The sequence below is a fragment of the Odocoileus virginianus genome, chromosome 24 (genome assembly GCF_023699985.2).
Source record: "Odocoileus virginianus isolate 20LAN1187 ecotype Illinois chromosome 24, Ovbor_1.2, whole genome shotgun sequence".
In the NCBI taxonomy this organism is placed as follows: Eukaryota; Metazoa; Chordata; class Mammalia; order Artiodactyla; family Cervidae; genus Odocoileus; species Odocoileus virginianus.
The window spans coordinates 17,603,847-17,621,913 of record NC_069697.1 but is presented as its reverse complement, the minus strand read 5'-3'; the positions used below and the strand labels follow the sequence as shown (position 1 = coordinate 17,621,913).

Below are 18,067 nucleotides of genomic sequence, written 5' to 3'. Positions count from 1 at the left end.
TCTGCCCAGGTGGTCTGCGGCGGGCGCCCGCTTCTGGGCAGCGCGAGCGGAGATTCCGCCGGTTCTGCGGGCGGAGGCTGGTGCTCGGCGTACACCCCAATATAGCTGCGGCCGCGCGTGCTCGCTCGGGGCGCTGATGCTCCCCACAACCCTCCACCGATGTGGCGGTTCCCGGGCCGGCTCCCGCAGGCAGGGACCGCGCTCCTCTCTGACCTCTGTACATTCGAGGTCTGCACCTGCTTTCAAAACTTGACATTCCTTCCCAGGAGGACCCGGTTCTGGAGCGTTACTTTAAGGGCCACAAAGCTGCGATCACCTCCGTGGACTTTAGCCCCAACGGCAAACAACTTGGTGAGTTTTCTTTTTTCTTTTTTTTTTTTTTTTTTTTTTTTTTTTGTGATGAGACGCTCAGTCGGTGGGAACCCTTGCCGCCCGTCCACGCTGGGTCCCCGGGAGAGCCACCTCTGAGGATCTATATGGGTGGAATCGTGTTGAGAGCGGCCGAGATGCAGTCGGAGCCGGAGTGGACCCGAGCCCAGGGTCACCTTGGTGCTCCCGGGCCCCCCCAGGCCCCGCAGAGTCGCCCACAGGCCTGGGCCCGGGCCCGGGCCTGGCCGGCCACTGGCGCGAAGTCGCCACCAGGGGGAGGAAGTGGGAAGGGGAGGGGTTTGCCCTCGGCCCGGGGAGGGTGGGGTGTTGCTGGCTGCAGAGTTTGTGAAAAGTTGTGAGGCGGGCGGGAGGAAGTGGGGAGAGAGGGCTTGGGGCTGCACCGGAGGCCGTGCCCCGCGGAGGTCCCAGGTGACCCCCAGGAGGCCCCCGCGGCTGCCGAGGATCCGAACGCCTGCATGAAAGGAGGGACCTGCTCGGAAGTTCGCTGCTACCTGAGCCCGGAGCTCCAGCGTCGGGTCCCGCAGCCTTTCCCCGGCGCGCGGTGACCCTGGTGGCCGCGTCCGCGCCCCAGCCATGAGGATCCGGATGGCCGTGAGGTGGACGTGGGCAGGCAAAAGCTGCCTGCTGCTGGCGCTTCTCACAGTGGCCTACCTCCTGGTGGAACTCTCCGTCTCCACTTTCCATGTCTCCTTGCTAGTCGGCGGTGCCCGGGAGCCGGGGTCAAGACAGCTCTCCGAGCCGGGGAAGAAAGCAGTGGATTTGTCTCGGCCTCTGTATGAGAAGCCCCCTGCAGATTCCCATGCCCTTGGGGAGTGGGGGAAAGCCAGCAAGCTCCAGCTCAGCGAGAGTGAGCTGAAGCAGCAAGAGGAACTCATCGAGAGATATGCCATTAACATTTACCTCAGTGACAGGATATCCCTGCACCGCCACATAGAGGATAAGAGAATGTATGAGTGTAAGGCCAAGAAGTTTAACTACAGGAGACTTCCCACCACTTCTGTCATCATCGCTTTCTATAACGAAGCCTGGTCGACTTTACTTCGCACCATCCACAGTGTTTTGGAAACTTCTCCCGCAGTCCTTCTGAAGGAGATCATCTTGGTCGATGACTTGAGCGACAGAATATATTTGAAGACACAGCTGGAGACTTACATCAGCAATCTGGATAGAGTCCGCCTGATTAGAACAAACAAGCGGGAAGGGCTGGTGAGGGCCCGTCTGATTGGGGCCACTTTTGCCACTGGCGACGTCCTCACTTTCCTGGATTGTCATTGTGAGTGTAATACTGGCTGGCTGGAGCCACTTTTGGAAAGGATTCATAAGGATGAAACAGTGATCATTTGTCCTGTTATAGACACCATCGACTGGAATACTTTTGAATTCTATATGCAGACTGGGGAGCCCATGATTGGTGGGTTCGACTGGCGTCTAACCTTCCAGTGGCATTCTGTCCCCAAACATGAGAGGGACAGGCGTAAATCGAGAATCGAACCATTCAGATCGCCCACCATGGCCGGAGGACTGTTTGCGGTCAGCAAGAAGTATTTTCAGTACCTTGGAACTTATGACACTGGGATGGAAGTGTGGGGAGGTGAAAACCTGGAGCTGTCTTTCAGGGTGTGGCAGTGTGGAGGTAAACTGGAGATTCACCCATGTTCCCACGTGGGTCACGTATTCCCTAAGCGGGCACCATATGCTCGGCCCAATTTCCTGCAGAATACTGCTCGGGCGGCGGAAGTCTGGATGGACGAGTACAAGGAGCATTTCTACAATCGAAACCCTCCAGCAAGGAAAGAAGCTTATGGCGATATTTCTGAAAGAAAATTACTACGGGAAAGGCTGAGGTGCAAGAGCTTTGACTGGTATTTGAAAAATGTGTTTTCTACTTTGCACGTTCCAGAGGATAGGCCAGGCTGGCACGGAGCTATTCGCAGTATTGGGATCTCTTCTGAATGTTTAGATTATAATGCTCCTGACAACAACCCCACAAGTGCTAACCTTTCCCTATTTGGATGCCACGGTCAAGGAGGCAATCAATTCTTTGAATATACCTCCAACAAAGAAATAAGGTTTAATTCGGTGACGGAGTTATGTGCAGAAGTTGCCGAGCTAAGAAAGCATGTGGGAATGCAGAATTGTCCCAAAGATGGGTTTCCTATCCCAGCAAACATTATTTGGCATTTTAAAGAAGATGGAACCATTTTTCATCCCCACTCAGGTCTGTGTCTCAGTGCTTACCGGACACCCGAGGGCCGGCCCGATGTTCAGATGAGAACTTGTGATGCTCTGGATAAAAATCAAATCTGGAAGTTTGAGAAATAGATGAGCATAACAGCACTTTGGTCTGGAATTGACGATAGCTTAAGGGGAGTCAGCCTGCAGAGAGCCTCAGTGAAGATTTATTTCATCAGCATTCACCCAGTGGTCATCTGCAAGAGCTCTGTAAAAGCGGTGGAGCGTTTTGGTTAAAACAAAACAGTGAAACTGGGTGCGCAGAGATCTGTTGTTTAATATTTCAAAGTGCCTTATTTGGGGGTTGTTTTATTTAAGAGCTTTGTCAATATGTTCTCTTACTTCTTAAAGAAGTCGACTCGACTGTGACTTGAGATACACAAAACATTTAAGTGCCAGACTTAATGTTAAAGAATATAAAAGTTCAAGCAAAATGAGGGATGATTTATGTTGATGGGTAAGTCCACTGCATTAAAAAGAAAAAACAAAAAAACTCAGAAATGTGCAGTTCAAGCTGTTGCTGTTTTTGTTGTACATAGAATCTGAATTTCCTTTAGTCAGCATGTGAAATTTTAGGTTTTGTTTAGTTTTTTAATTCTAATTTTCTGTTACTCAAATAGAAATTAAGGAAAGTTACTCTTCAGGAGAAAGGCCTGGTTTAGTTATATTGTCAATGGATGAATTGGAATTGAGTTTAGAGGTCTTCCTAACATACAGACATCTCAGAAAAAAATACCACATCTGAATGAAATGGAAACCATTTACATTCCACACTTTACCAGCTTGAGCTATTAGACTTAACTGCTCTATGTTGATACCTCAAATCGCTGATTTTGTAATCTGTCCTCTCTGTGAACTTGTGTGTGTGTATGGGGTATTTTCTGATTGCACTTCCTTCAACTTTGAATGTATCAGAGAGGGACTCATTCAGAATACTGTGCTTCTCTTTGTTAATGCTTAATCACTTAAAGTAAACGCTTAATAATCACTTAAAATAAACACAATAGAGGCCAACTGTGTTTACTGAAACGTGTGAAACTGAAAGTGGGCCCTGTTTGACAAAGTCAGTGCAACTCTCCTACAGAGTTCTTGCTGATGAGGACTTTTAAGGGTTGATCTTAAGATTTTCCAAGGGGAAGGATAGCTCTCTGCACTGGTAGATGGGGCCTTCCAGCTTCTTTTCTGCACGGAGCCCCAGGCCTGGTGCTTAGATAGCTGTCATTAATTGTGGGTGAATGAATGACTGGCTGAATGAATGGCTCCGCCAAACAATGTGACTTTGGTCAAGTCCTGTGATTAAATGACTCCTTTTGAGCCTCAGTTTCCTCATCTGTAAAATGTGGGTGCTGGAGCAGGTCTTGAAGATTCCCTCCAGCTCTGGAATGTCATGCTTGTACATTCAGCAACCTTGCAATCTTCAACACTTTTATCTCCTCCCTGCTAACGTAGATAATGTTGTTGAGCAATGGTCATTCCAGGTATGAAGCTGGAAAAAAGAAATGATTTTTTAAAATTAAGTGAGCTGAGCTCAACTGAAGTGATTTTGGATTGAGTGGAAAGTTGTGGCCAGTGTTTGTGTTCATTTTATTTTGAGAATTGCTGAACCAATTTTGTTTTTTATTCTTTAATCTTTCAAACTCTGAAAGGAATCTTTTGGGTTAAGAATATTAATATTTTCCAAACTAATTTATGGGAGAAGTAAACATACTTTTAAAAAGTTACTTTTACTGTTTTTATTCCAATGTTATATCCAGAAATCAATCACAGGCTGAATTCAGAATTAAATCTTAATTAGTTCATTTTGGTGTAGATTTGTGAAAAAGGCATGCTCCCTAAAGGATCAGTCCACAGTACTCAGAAGTTGTTTTTGGTGTCTGCTTGATTATTTGGAGAGTAGGAACTTGGCCAAATCTAAATTTAAGAAAAAATTTTAGAATAACCTTTTCAAACAGTAATATTGCTTTGTATATTTTGTTTCTCTTTTGTTTCTTAAAATAAAAATGTGTTAATAATTTTCATATGTTATGTAGCAAAGAATGGTTTAGATTCTATGTGCAATGTGCATGACCTTGGGTGTAATTTAGGAAGAATTGGTAATAGTGCTCTGAATTGGTTAATTGGCAGCAAATATTCTCCTAAACCCACCCTCACCCCTTACTCAATCTGCCTTTTGGTTTTTAAAGATCACTTTACTCTTTTTATTTATTTTTGTTGTTCTTCTTGCATGCTCAGTCGCTTAGTCATGTCTGACTCTTTGTGACCCCCTGGACTGTAGCCTGCCAGGCTCCTCTGCCCATGCGATCTTCCAGGCAAGAACACTGGAGTGGGTTGCCATTTCCTTCTCCAGGGGATATTCCCAACCAGGGATCGAACCTGTGTCTCCTGCATTGGCAGGTGGTTGTTCTTCTTAGCCCTCTATCAGATGGGAGCGCTAAGATTGATATATTCTAGATGTATTTATTGGAATTATTTTTATCTTAGAATCTTTCTGCTCTCATCAAAAGAAAAAGGGAGCATTGAAAAGTAAAGCACTGAATTCTTTATTTACCTTTTGCCTAAATTGCAGGGTGTGACCCATTCATCTTTTTGGAAGAAATTTTAGGCTCGTGTTTTATTTATATCAGTAATTCAGAATAAGCGGGTGGTTCATTCTTCATAATAATGTAGGTAGTAGAAGAATGAGACTTTCACATTTTCATATGTTGGCATTTCCAATTTAATTCCTAAAATACGCTGTAAAACTACAAGGTATATTTTGATTTCTTACTTCTAATTTATTGGTACCAAAGCTCTTTTGCTGTATATAATTAACAGATCTTTTAAGTTAATTTACATGCTTAAAAGTTTTATAAAAATTTGGTAGACAAGAATTTCAACTTTAGCTGGTCACTATGTTATTTAGTGTTCAATTCTGTGAATAGGTTGACTCTAAATAGTCATTTTTAGCAGCCGTTTAAAAACAATGATAATCTAGTCATCTACAGAGTCTCTATAACTCAAAATAACTTGTTTGTAAAAGAAAATTTGTCTGTGCAGCCAGTAGTAGGCTCTTGACTATTCATTATATGTCAGCAAATCAAATTTTTCTTGGTTGATGGAAGGTTATTTTTCAGTTGTGTAGTTGATGTAGGGTCTCAATTTTAGTTAACGAAATACTTAGTTTTGACTTGTTTGTCCTTTTGAATTGGTGTTTTAATAATGTTATGAAATGAGCACAAAGAATGTTGAAATTCAGATTAATCTCTTTTGAACAATGAATTTTTTGGTGTATGATGAGCGGTTTATATCCTTTTTCCTTTTGTTAATGATATTTGCAATATTGATTAAGACATGTAAAATAAAACATATGCCTAACTATTTTTGCAAATGGATTCTGATGGTTGTAGTCTCTGGGATCACTCTTTCTATGTACACATTTATGAATGGTAATAGGAGTAAATTAAACTTGTTATCATTTTACTTATTTGACAAATGCAGACAGTAGAATATTAAAAAAGTTGAATTCCATGTATTATTTTGCAAAGTGTCAATAACCAACAAGGATTCTGTAGTGGTTCTAACACCGTTCATGCATTAACTATTCATAAACAAACTGGAAGTGATCAGAAATCTCTGGCACAAACTGGGAGCACTATAAAAGGAACCAAGTGGACACGTGGGCACATTAACACATCCGAAACCCTGGGCCTAAAAGAAATATGTCTGCCTTGTAAACTGCATAGTGTCACACCTCCCTCAACCTGTCTGTATTACCCCATCCCTAAGCACAGTTCCTGTCCACCAGTAGTGTCTTTCTTCCTCTTTCAGTAATCCTTGCCAAACACCCTCCACTCTGGCTAATCCCTGGCATGACACATTGCTGAGCAGCACCAGTCTCTGGACTCTGCCTTATATTCCAGGTGTCTTGCAGGCTTCTTTAAGGTATATGTAGTCAACCTGGCTTCCCAGGTGGCTCACGGTAAAGAATTCACTCGTCAGCGCAGGAGATGCAGTGTACAAGGTTCGATCCCTGGGTCGGGAAGATCCCCTGGAGGAGGAAATGGCAACTTGCACCAGTATTCTTGCCTGGAGAATCCCATGGACCAAGGAGCCTGGCGGACTACAGTCCATAGGGTCACAAAGAATCAGACACGACTGAGCATGCATGCACGTCATCAAGCTAAATATATTTTCACTGATCTTTTGTTTTTTTCTTTTTTGTACAGTTTAAAAACTTACCCTAAACGTGTGTGTTGTGATCTTCCTAATAAGGAGTAATAATCTTGCTAGTAAGTTTCTAAGTGGCTGCAACCCAATGCAAATCATTTCATCTCTCTGTGTTTCAGTTTCATTAACATTTAAAAAAAAAAAAGACTGGAAAATCTTTAGAGTCAGAATATTAGTGGTTGCCAGGGCCTGGAGGAGGCAGGAATAGAGACTGATTACTCATGTAAGTGGTGGAAGTGATTACTCATGGAAGGTGGAGTTTTTGGAAGGTGTGATGATGGTGGTGAGGATGTTCTGCGATTAGATGGTGACCGTGGTTGTACAACTTTGAACAAAACACTGCATTGTACACTTTAAAAGGATGAATTTGTGGTATGTGAATTGTATCTCAGTTAGAAAAAAACAAAACTTTAGGGGAGAAAAAGTGGCTGGGGAATTTCACATGTCTCAGAAAAGACTGCTCTTTTTCTCTGTTCTTCCGTGCATGGTGGTTTAGTTGCTAAATCGTGTCTGACTCTTGCAACCCCATGGACTGTAGCCTGCCAGGCTTCTCTGTCCATGGGATTCTCCAGGCAAGAATACTGGAGTGGGTTGCTGTTTCCTTCTCCAGAGGATCTTCCTTACCCAGGAATCAAATCCAGGTCTCCTGCATTGCAGGCAGATTCTTTACCGACTGAGCTATGAGGGAAGCCCCTCCATGCATACTAGACTTTAAACCAGCCCAGCAGTATTTGTTGTTAATGCTTGAGTCATGCTGTAATTCAGCATAATTAAGGAAGTTAGATAAATCTGTGCACCTCCTAGCTTAGAATTAGGCTACAGGTAGAAATTAGTTTGTATTGGAGTTTTCCCCTAAATGTTCAGAAAAACCTCAATCAATCGTTTTGAACAGGAGGTAGAGATGATTATAAAAAGTGAAATGAGTTCCAGAGAGACTATATAGCTGTCTGTGGCAGAACTGGAGACTAGAGAAGTCCTAACGCTATTAATCAGGTCCTACTTTTCCTTTTGTTCCCAGCTTGAGCATTTCTAGGCTGGCTGGGCAAGGTCCACTGCCTGATCATCATTCTAACTCATTTATTTATACTTATCTGATCCTCTTTCAAAAAGGAATAGGAGGTATTCTACTTACTTTTTTCTTTTTTCTTTAGTTCTGCTGTTTTTCAGGTGCTCGCCTATGCTTGGGTGTACATACTGAAGTGTACAAAACAGATGTGCTTCTTACAATGGTATGAAGAATTCATGGTCCAGTGATAGACACATATTAACAAGTAAGCACAAATCATGTGCAGATAAAACTTGTGGTGAAGAAAAGGAACAGGGTTCTTTGAAGGATGGTAACTGGGGCAATATACTTAAGTTTATGGGGGTCAAAGAACACTTCTCTGCATGTTAGATTCAACTCAAGACCTGAAGGAGGAGCTGGCTAGGCAAAGACTAGAGGCAGAATTATTTGTTGTTGTTTAGTCACTAAGTTGTGTCCAGCTCTTTTGCGACCCTGTGGACTGTAGCCTGCCCTCTGCCCATGGGATTTCCCAGGCAAGAATACTGGAGTGGGTTGCCATTTCCTTCTCCAGGGAATTTTCCCAACCCGGCTATCAAACCCGCATCTCCTGCATTGGCAGGAGGATTCTTTACCACTGAGCTCCCAGCGAAGCCTGGAGAGAGATTAGCATCAGCAATACTTCAGATGGGAAAGAGCTTGCTGTTGATCAGGGAGATAAAAGGCTGTGGGAGGTGAAGAAAGCTTGGGGAGGTGTAGTTGTGGGTGAGGCAGAGGCAGCTCCCTGAGTCTTTGGAGGCTGTAGCGGGTTAAATGGCAACCCTCCCAAAGATGTTTCCGTGTCTTAATGCCTGGAACCTGTAAGTCTGACTTCATTGGAAAGAAAAGGTCTTTGCAGGATTTGAACAGAGATCCTCCTGAGCTATCTGGGTGGGCCCTAAGTGAGACATACAGAGAGATAAGAGGAGGTAACATGAAGCCAGAGGCAGAAATTGCAGTCATAGAGCCACCAGCCAAGGAGATCCTGAAGGCACCAGAGACTGGAAAATGAAATCTCTAGAGCCTTTAGAGGGATTGTAGTCCTGCCAACAATTGGATTTTGGACTTCCAGCCTCCAGACCTGTGAGAGAATACGTTTCTGTTGTTTAAGGCTCCAAAGTTATGGTACTTGGTTACAGCAGCTGCAGGAAACTAAGACAGAAGTAATGTTTTAGGCTTTTGTTCCGAGAGTCATGGAAATCTGCTGAAGGATTTTAAGGGAGACAATGACACGATCTGATTCACACCTCAAAACGATCACTGTGGTTTCTATGTGGATTGAACTACTGTGAGTAGAAAAATCAGGAGCAGATGATGGTGCTTCAAACTAGGGTTATAGCATATGAATGGTGTTTTAAGTCATGGAATAGATGAAGTTACCTGGGAAAAATATAGAACAATGAGGGCAAATTGCCCGTTTCTAGGTGGCTCGGTGGTAAAGAATCTGCCTGCCACTGCAGGACTTGGTTAATTCCCTAGTCCAGGAAGATCCCCTGGAGAAGGAAATGGCAACCTACTCCAGTATTCTTGTCTGGACAGAGGAGCCTGGCAGGTTATAGTCCACAGAGTCACAGAGAGTCAGACATGATTTAGCAACTAAGTATACACACATGCAAAGATCTCCAGCCTCTGGGTCAGAAGGGGAAATAGCAAAAGAATCCAAGAAGGAACGGTTAGAAAAAATAGGAGGGAATGCCACTATATCAGGGTATTATGAAAGCCAAGGTGTAGATAGAGTAGGGTAAAAATGTTGAAAAGAGAGAATATGTTAGTCATTAGAGTGGGGGAGGGAATTATTGCAGAATTGAGCACCACCGAGCAGTGTAGACAGGTCCCTATGAAATTAGCAGTCTTAAATTTATATTGTTCCTAGTCTTCCTTGGAGTGTGTCTAGCATTTCTGTCAGATTCAGCCTCAGAAAAGGCAGAGTGACCGAGATTTTGCCAGAGGAATTTGAAGAGAGGAAGACAAGTCAAAGGACTGAATATATGTGCAAGAAAGGGTTTATAAACTGGGTAAGGAAAGAAACAAAGACTACAAATTGGATGGTGAAATGAAGACAGTGAAAGAGAGCCTCAGTGGAGAACGGAGGTCAGTGGATTGGCGTTCTGGATGAGATAGAAGCTGTGAGCAAGCCAGCTATAAGGAAAGCGTGTTGTTAAGGATAGTGGGTTTCAGTTAGTGATCAGAGAAGTGTTGGCGCTGCTTGTGATAACATCCAGGGCGTGATCACCGGAACAGGATGCTGAGGACACATGGAAGAAAAGGTCTTCAGAGAGGCCTGGGTGAGCCCTTGATCAGAAATGTTCTTCACTACCTCCCTCTGCTTGGCTGGTTCCTCTGTGTCCTTCATGCCTCCACTTAAAATGCCACTGAGCACTTCACCTGAATTACAGATTCTGTGCCCACGAGAAATTCTCATATGACACCCTGCTTTATCTTCCATGCCTCTTAGCACAATTTAAATTGATATGTTAGCCTGCTCCTTGACTTGTTGCTCTCTCCTCTGCTTAAACTAAAGCTCCCTGTTTAGAGATTTTTGCCTATTTTGTGACTCAGAACTCCCCCCGCCCCAGCCATCCTGCCCTTACATGTGGTAGGGCTGAGATATCTGTTGAGTGAACTTATAATACCAAGACTTGGAACAGAGAGAAAGACTGTGACCTCAGGTAGGTGAAGTGTGAAAATGCTTGTCGCTTGGGAGGGTTTCAGGGAGCTTGACGTCCCCAAGCAGAGTCAATGTGTAAGTAGGTAAGTAGGAGGAGGGACTTTCAGAGAGGAGGATGTGTGTACAAGATAGATCCTGTAAATGGTGTTTCTCTGGCCAGGTGGCAGCTTTGGGGAAAGGACAGCAAGTGTGGGTACCAGGGTCAGCCCAGGGACCATCCCGAGCTTCACGGGAGTGAGAGCACGGCATGACTGATGGCAGTGGGCTGAAGGCATGACTGGAGAAACAGCAGGAGGTGTGGTGGATTTGTGTATACCCAGAAGGTAGTGCGCTCTTGGGTTTCACAGGATGGGAGGCAATCAGAGAGGAGAGGATGGGAGCAAACGATAGCTCGTGAATGTTATCCCTGTTTATGGAGGTGGCAAAGGGAAGCTGAGTAAGTCAGCTGAGGCGGTGTAGCTGGTAAGCAGCAGAGCCTGGCTGAGCCCGATGTCTCATCAGCTTCTGGAGCCACACTTTTCCCCCTCAGCTCAGTTTCCCAGAGGGCCGCACTCAAGTTTATACAAACATCAGAAGAGTTTCGGAGCATTTTCACATGACGTGCACAGTCTAAGCCGCACGTTGGAAGTTTCTATTTAAAATGATGTATTTCAGCATTGACATTATCAGCCTTTCCTCTTTTTGTGTTCAGGGTTGCTCTGTCATTGACTCACTCCCTGTTTAATCTGTGGGATGTTCGTAGAATAAATGAGGGTGTAGAACAATTTTATTTACCCTTTTTCTTACTGAATAGAGGCAGAATGAAATTGTGAATTTTTAAAGTTATTTTCCTGACCATGAAAGCATAATGGAAGTTTGCCAAAAATTCTTTTTCTCTTCTGGTTCTTAGTTGCTGAGTTGCGTCCGACCCTTTGGAGACCTCATGGATTGTAGCCCACCAGGCTCCTCTGTCCATGGAATTCTCCAGGCAGGAATACTGAAGCAGGTTGCCACTTCCTACTCCAGGGTATATTCCTGACCCGGGAATCAAACCCGTTTTCTCCTGCATTGGCAGGTGGCTTTTCTACCCCTGAGCCTCCAGGGAAGCCTGTTATTTTGGTTTCTGATGGCAGCCTGTGTAGCAGCTTTTACTGAAGCTCTTCCTTCTGTCACTGTTTTTAAATACTGCTCCCCAGTGCTAACGTGACCTCAGGTGTGCACTTAGAGGCAGAAGCAGAGTGTGGTCTTTTCTCAGATTTCCATGTTTATCAGAATTAACTGAGGAAATGGTCAAAAGTTCAGGTTCTGGGTTTCACTCTAGAGAATGTAACTTCCTAGAAATACACGTCTTTAACAAGGTCCCCAGGAATTCCAGTGGGGACCCCAGGAATTCCAGTGGGGACAATCTGTAAATCCCCAGAGCCTAGGTTCTTGATGTGGATGTGGAGTCTGATTGCTGTTGTTTAGTCTGTAAGTTGTGTCCGACTCTTTTGAGACCCCAGTGGGTGGGCTGTAGACCACCAGGCTCCTCTGTCCATGGAATTTCCAAGACAAGGATACTGGAGTGGTTTGTCCTTTCCTTTTCCAGGAGATCTTCCCGCCCCAGGGATCGAACCCACATCTCATGCATCGGCAGGCAGATTCTCTACCACCTCGCCACCAGGGAGGCCCTTGGAGTCTGATAGACTTGGGTTAAACTCTACTCCTTTCTATGTTTGTGACCCTGGGCAAGTTACTTCACCTCACCAAGCCTCATTTCCTCACCCATACAGAAGGGATGACGACAGTCACCTGCCTCCTTGTGAGGATTAAGTAAAAGGATGTTTACCAAGTTCTTGAAAGGATTTAGCCCTTAGTGACTTAAGCTCCTCAGCCCTCATAGAGAATTTGAATAAATTAAATTTCTCCACGCTGTCATTACTAAAGATTATTTTTAAAGCAGCCAGTTTCTTTGAGACTCTGCTTACACTACTAACAGGCTAATTACTTCATGTCAGCTAGCAGGAAAATTATTCCCTATTCATGGCAGAGGAATTTTGAGTTAGTGCCATCACTTAATTATATCAATGCTATTACATAGTGTTTGGATTGGACAAGCTGATTCTGAAAGAATTAGATATTAAAGTTTATCTAGTTATGATTAGAATATGGTCTTTGTATCATGCAACCCTCTCTCTTACTTCTCTCTTGGTTTGTGGTGTGTTTGCCTGGGTATTACATTTTATTTTTCTTGTCTTGAAAAAAATATTTACAGTGAATTCCTTCTCTTAGATTTCCTTAGAAAATTTTCTTGTTTATATCTCCCCAAAGAACGTGATCCAGTGTTTTCTGTTGTAACCCAAAACCAAAATGAACCTAGAAATGCCGCAGAAAGTACAAACCGTGGTGCCTTCACACCAGAGAGCTGAGTTTGGTCCCGGTAGGGAGTTTTAAAGCAGACATGATGAAGGTAAGAAGTATACTGAGGAACTTCTGAAATAATTGAAAAATTCAAGAATTTCTATATAGAGGTGATTGAGTTTTTCAGACCCTCTTGACTATGGAATGAAAAGGCCTGAGAGGAATATAATCCAAATTTTTTAAGTTGTGAAGGATACTAGATGGTGAACATGGGCCTGCTAAAATATGTACTTTTTGACCCATCAGTAATTATTCAGGGCATCTATCACAGTGATATTTTGTACATATCAGAAATGACACATGTTCATTACAATGCTATTTGTAAACAACCTAAATATGGTCACCTGGTTGAAAAAATTAAGATATAGGTACATCATAGAATGGCTTCCCTGGTGGTTCAGTGGCAAAGAATCTGTCTGCAATGCAGGAAATGTGGGTTCAGTCTCTGGGTTAGGAAGATCCTCTGGAGAAGGAAATGGCAGCCCATTTCAATATTCTTGCCTGGAGAATTCCACGGACATAGGAGCCTGGCGGGCTACAGTTCATGGGGTCGCAAAGAGTCAGACACGACTTAGCGACTAAACACCACCACCATAGAATACTATTCAGCAATGAAAAGGACTGGGGCTGACTTCTTTCTCCAGTCAGGGTAGTTAACTAGGAACCAAATGTGCCCTCCAGCTGAAAGCAACTGTAAAACGAGACAGAATAGCCAAGGCAACTGTTTCAGATGTTGAGCGACAGGGAACGTAAACCAGTGATCCTTGCAAGGGGGAGACACAAGGTGAGCCCCTCCCGTTCGCGCGTGGCCTTGGCTTTCTCTCGGGGGCGCGCTCCCCGCTGCCCACGGGAGGGAGAGCCGAGCAGAGCGGGCCTGGCTGAGCCGGGCCAGGAGAGGCCTTCACTCTGGCTGTGACAGGGCCAGGGTGCGTGTGGCCGGATCCCCGAGAAGCCGCTGCGGAGTTGGGTGGGCGGCCTCAGACTCTGTGGGGCCGCTGCAGTTTTGGCTGAGGTGCACTTGAGAGAGTGTGAGGTCTCGGGGAGATCCCTTCCTGCCAGGCAGGAGGCGGGGGAGGATGAGGAGGAGGCTGGTTGATCCCCGGGATCATGCTGGGTAGAGCTCGACCAAGCTGTGGCTCAGGCGGAGGGGAGATCTTTCCCAGCACCTCAGGCGAGACACCAGGGAGGCCAGGGCGTGGGCATCAGGCCACATCTGAAATAAAGGGTATGCCCCAACACTCAGTTCACAACTGAAGGAGTCTCACTCTAACACAGAATAAAACCAAATCTGACAAGATCAAAAGGAGTAAAACCTCACCCTGACTCTAGTTAGTAGGACTGCTTATGGCAGAGATGTGGGTTAGTGATTCTGAAACTGTTTGCATGCCCTAGACTTGAACAAAAATATATTGAGTGTAGTGTGAACCAGGTTTTTTTCTTTCTTTTTACTGTGGGAAAGGAGAATTATAAATGTTAGAAGAGGAAGGGCTGAAATGTACTCTGTGCTGTTAGATTGAAATGGGAGTTACCAGTATATGAACACGTGGTTCTTAACACCTTTATCTTGATTTCTGCATATGGATGGATACCGCTTTCTCTTTTTATCTTATTTCTTAGTTCTGACTTCTGAGATTTCTGTTTATATCTCATTTCTTAGTTCTGTCAGCTGTCAAGCAGGTGGTGCATGCGTGCTAAGTCACTTCAGTCGTGTCCGACTCTTTCAGCACTGTGGACTGGAGCCCTCCAGGCTCCTGTGTCCATGGGATTCTCCAGGCACGAATACTGGAGTGGGTTGGCATGCCCTCCTCCATGGGATCTTCCCGATCCAAGGATCAAACCCACATCTCTCGCATCTCCTGTGTTGGCAGGCAGGTTCTTTACCCCTAGCACCACCTGATAAGCCCAGTAGCAATGAGCAAACATAGTTGCCATATCTTGGTTTCTAAGTTTGCCATTCTCTATGAAAAGGAATCCAAACTTCTTAGGGGGAAAAAAAGACCTGCATCAGGGCTGGAGCAGGGAAAATACATCTTGCAATACCTTGTAAATATGGAAGTAAGGAAGTATTCAAAGAATGATGGACACATATCAGAAGGACACAGAGGCGAGCTTTAAGGGGCTTCCTAGCCAAATCTGGAACAGTATGAGAATCAGAATAAATAATGATAAATCTGGATAGTAGCCCATTGAGTAAAATAATCTGAGTCCATCCTGATGTAAATGAGGAATTGAATAAGTAGATAGGTGGAGAAAAAGAGAAGATTCATCCTTAAAATAGTAAATAGTTCATTAATTTAATTAATTAAACATTAATTAGTAAATTAAAGAATAGTGGGATCAAAAATTATTGAAGGATGCTAAAATTAGTGGGTGACAGTTTATTGAGGAAGAGGATATTTACATAGTTTATCTCCCCCACAAAATACTTATTAATTACAAAGGGGAAAAAACACTAACTTTACAAGGCAAAAACTACCTACACCAAGTGATCAAAGTTAATCTCACCAATCCTGGGTCAAACAGATACCAAATGTACCCTAGTACAATGCACTGATAAGGGCACAGCATAACTTTTGTGGCATTCTTATCAAAATATATGTATCCTAAATCTAATGACAAGGAAACATCAGCAAAAAACAAACTAAAAAAAAAAAAGACCAGATTGGTGATTATCAGAGGCAGTGGTAGGAGAAGGAGGAATTGGATGAAAGTGGTCAAAAGGTACAAACCTCCAGTTCTAAGAGATGTACTGCTAGGGCTGTAGAAGTGTAATTAACACTGCTGTACGTCATATGTGGGCTTCCCAAGGGCACAGTAGTAAAGAATCCACCTGCCGGTGTGGGAGAAGCAGGTTCGATCCCTGAATTGGGAAGATCCCCTGGAGGAGGAAATGGCAACCCACTCTAGTTTTCTTGCCAGGAAACTCCCATGGACAGAGGAGCCTGAGTCCTGGACAGGGTCGCAAAGAGACGGACACGACTGAGCAGCTGATCAACCAACTGACAACATATATAGAAGTTAAGAGTAAATCCTAAGAGTTCTCATCATGGGGGAAAATATTTGCTTCCCTATTTCTTTGCTGTATCTTTATGAGATGATGGATGTTCACTAAACTTATTGTGGTAATCATTTGAGGTATGTAAGTCAAATCATTATGCTGAACACCTTAGACTTATACAGTGTAATATGTCAGTTATGTCTCAATACAACTGGAGGAAAAAATTATAAATAATCTAGAGAGAAATGTGAGTAGACACCCACATTTGTTTAAGCACAGAGGAGAGTATCTTCTCTCCTGTGTGCTTAAACAAATATGTTAAATATGCCTCCAGGAAGGGGAACCAGGTGGCCAAGGGCTGGAGGGAAATTCAGTAAATACTCCTGTAATATTGGAATTCTGTATCATACACACACAACAGAATAGATAAGGGAATTTAACAACAAATGTAGACAACTGGAGGCAATACCATTCTTTCCAGAAAAGATATTCCTCACAAAGCAAGCCTCTAATTAACCGCAGTTGATTTTGGTTAAATCAGTGAGAGCGCTTGGGTTGATTAAAGAAAGTTATTGCTATTCAACACAACAACGGATGCCCTTTTGGACGTTATGGAGAGCAAACCATTAGTATGTTCTTTGTCGTCAGCTCCAGGTGAGTGTGAAGGATTTCTTGAAACAATGGACTACTGTTATAAAATATAATTTAAAGATTTTTTTAATGGCTAGACTTATTAAACTTTTAGCTTCCTCCCTCTGATAGTTTATCTCAAACAGATGGCGATTAGGTGCGAGCTTTGACATTTTAAATGACGGGGTAATGTTTACAGAGGGTGTGGTTCGCTGGAAATGTATGAACACAAATTCGAAGTTGACACTCTACAGCACAGATGCCAATAATCAGATACTTTTTATTATGATGGTATTAGGGTTTGGTGGGCCAGAGTTAAGGAACTAAAGACGGAAATTCAGGGTCAGTTTCATAGTTTCCAGGAAGAATGCATTCATGAGCGTTTTGTAGATGGTTAGTCCTTTTTCTGTTTTCTTGAAATTTGGAAGACAATGTAGCTCGTATGCTGAGCCACACAGTTGTAAGTGGGACATCTTTGCTGCCAGTGTTTCATAGTTAATAGGGCTCGGAAGTGCCACCTGGCTCTCAGGATTAGCTGTCCACATCCTTTAAACTAAGCGTTCATCCAGCTTTCTGTCACTCCTCTTTAGCAGGCCTCATGCTGACAATAGCAAGTATTGCTGTAATATGGGTAAGTCGCCATCAACTCTAAAGCTAACAATTTTTGAGCATCCACTCTGGTTAAGGTAAGGGTTTCCATGGTGGCTCAGACAGTAAAGAATCTGCCTGCAATGCAGGAGGCCCAGGTTCAGTCCCCGTGTCGGAAAGATCCCCTGGAGAAGAGAATGGCTACCCACTCCAGTATTCTTGCCTGGAGATTCCCATGGACAGAGGAGTCTGGTGGGCTGCCGTCCGTGGGATCACAAAGAGCTGGACACGACTGAGCAACTAACACTAACTCTGTTAAGGTGCCCTTTTCCTTTTCTGAGGAAATATGTAAAAGCTCAATTCCTATGTCACCATCTCTGATGGGTCATATTCTTATACCTCTGGCTCTGTGTCTCTCCCACCCCTTCCACCAGCCCCAATTAATTGCCACTTCACATTGATCCTGTAATAACATTTTTTCCTGGTCCTTGTCATATTGAATTTTAGGGACTCTATAAACCTTCAATGAGTTCGTGGGTCACTTGTGTATCTTAACTCTCTCTACTGCCTCCCTCCCATTTTCTCCTCAACCCACATCGTTCCAGCTTTGATCCCACCACTCCACTGAAACAGTTCTGCTGCCAAACCAGCCTTTGATCCTCGGGCCTACAGCTGGCTTCTTGGGCAATTGACCTGTATGGTTGCACAGGTCACACATTTAGTTTAAGACCCTGCCATCCCGGTCTTGACATTTTCACTGATTTCCTACAAGAGACCCCACGTTTACATCTTATACTGGATCCCACAAATTATGCAGCTGGTCGTGTTCAGGCCTGACCTCACCAAGTCCCTTTGAAGCCTCTGACAGCGGCTCTGTCACCCTCTGTGAGTACACACTCCATTCCCGACACCGCAGTCTCCTGGCCCTTCTGCT

General features: G+C 44.1%; 2 protein-coding genes across 6 annotated transcripts in view; both read left to right on the top strand.

The window, feature by feature from the left end:
* POC1B (POC1 centriolar protein B) overlaps nucleotides 1–18,067 on the top strand; it is a 100,022-nt gene that overhangs the window by 1,112 nt on the left and 80,843 nt on the right. For 4 of the 5 annotated variants that reach the window (XM_020882466.2, XM_020882468.2, XM_020882467.2 and 1 more), the window contains exon 2: nucleotides 267–351. In XM_020882466.2, the coding sequence (XP_020738125.1) occupies nucleotides 267–351 (85 nt within the window). Of the gene's footprint in view, nucleotides 1–266; nucleotides 352–7,987; nucleotides 8,100–18,067 lie in introns of those variants that run through there. The other variant, XM_070454310.1, reaches the window with a different exon arrangement.
* Nucleotides 722–5,989, top strand: GALNT4 (polypeptide N-acetylgalactosaminyltransferase 4). The gene has a single exon (XM_020882465.2). The coding sequence runs from the start codon at nucleotides 964–966 to the stop codon at nucleotides 2,710–2,712; it is 1,749 nt and encodes a 582-aa protein (XP_020738124.1). The 5' UTR covers nucleotides 722–963; the 3' UTR covers nucleotides 2,713–5,989.

Bases quoted from the DNA above. Each gene is read 5' to 3' on its own strand.
- GALNT4 (XM_020882465.2), top strand. From the start codon at position 964: ATGAGGATCCGGATGGCCGTGAGGTGGACGTGGGCAGGCAAAAGCTGC.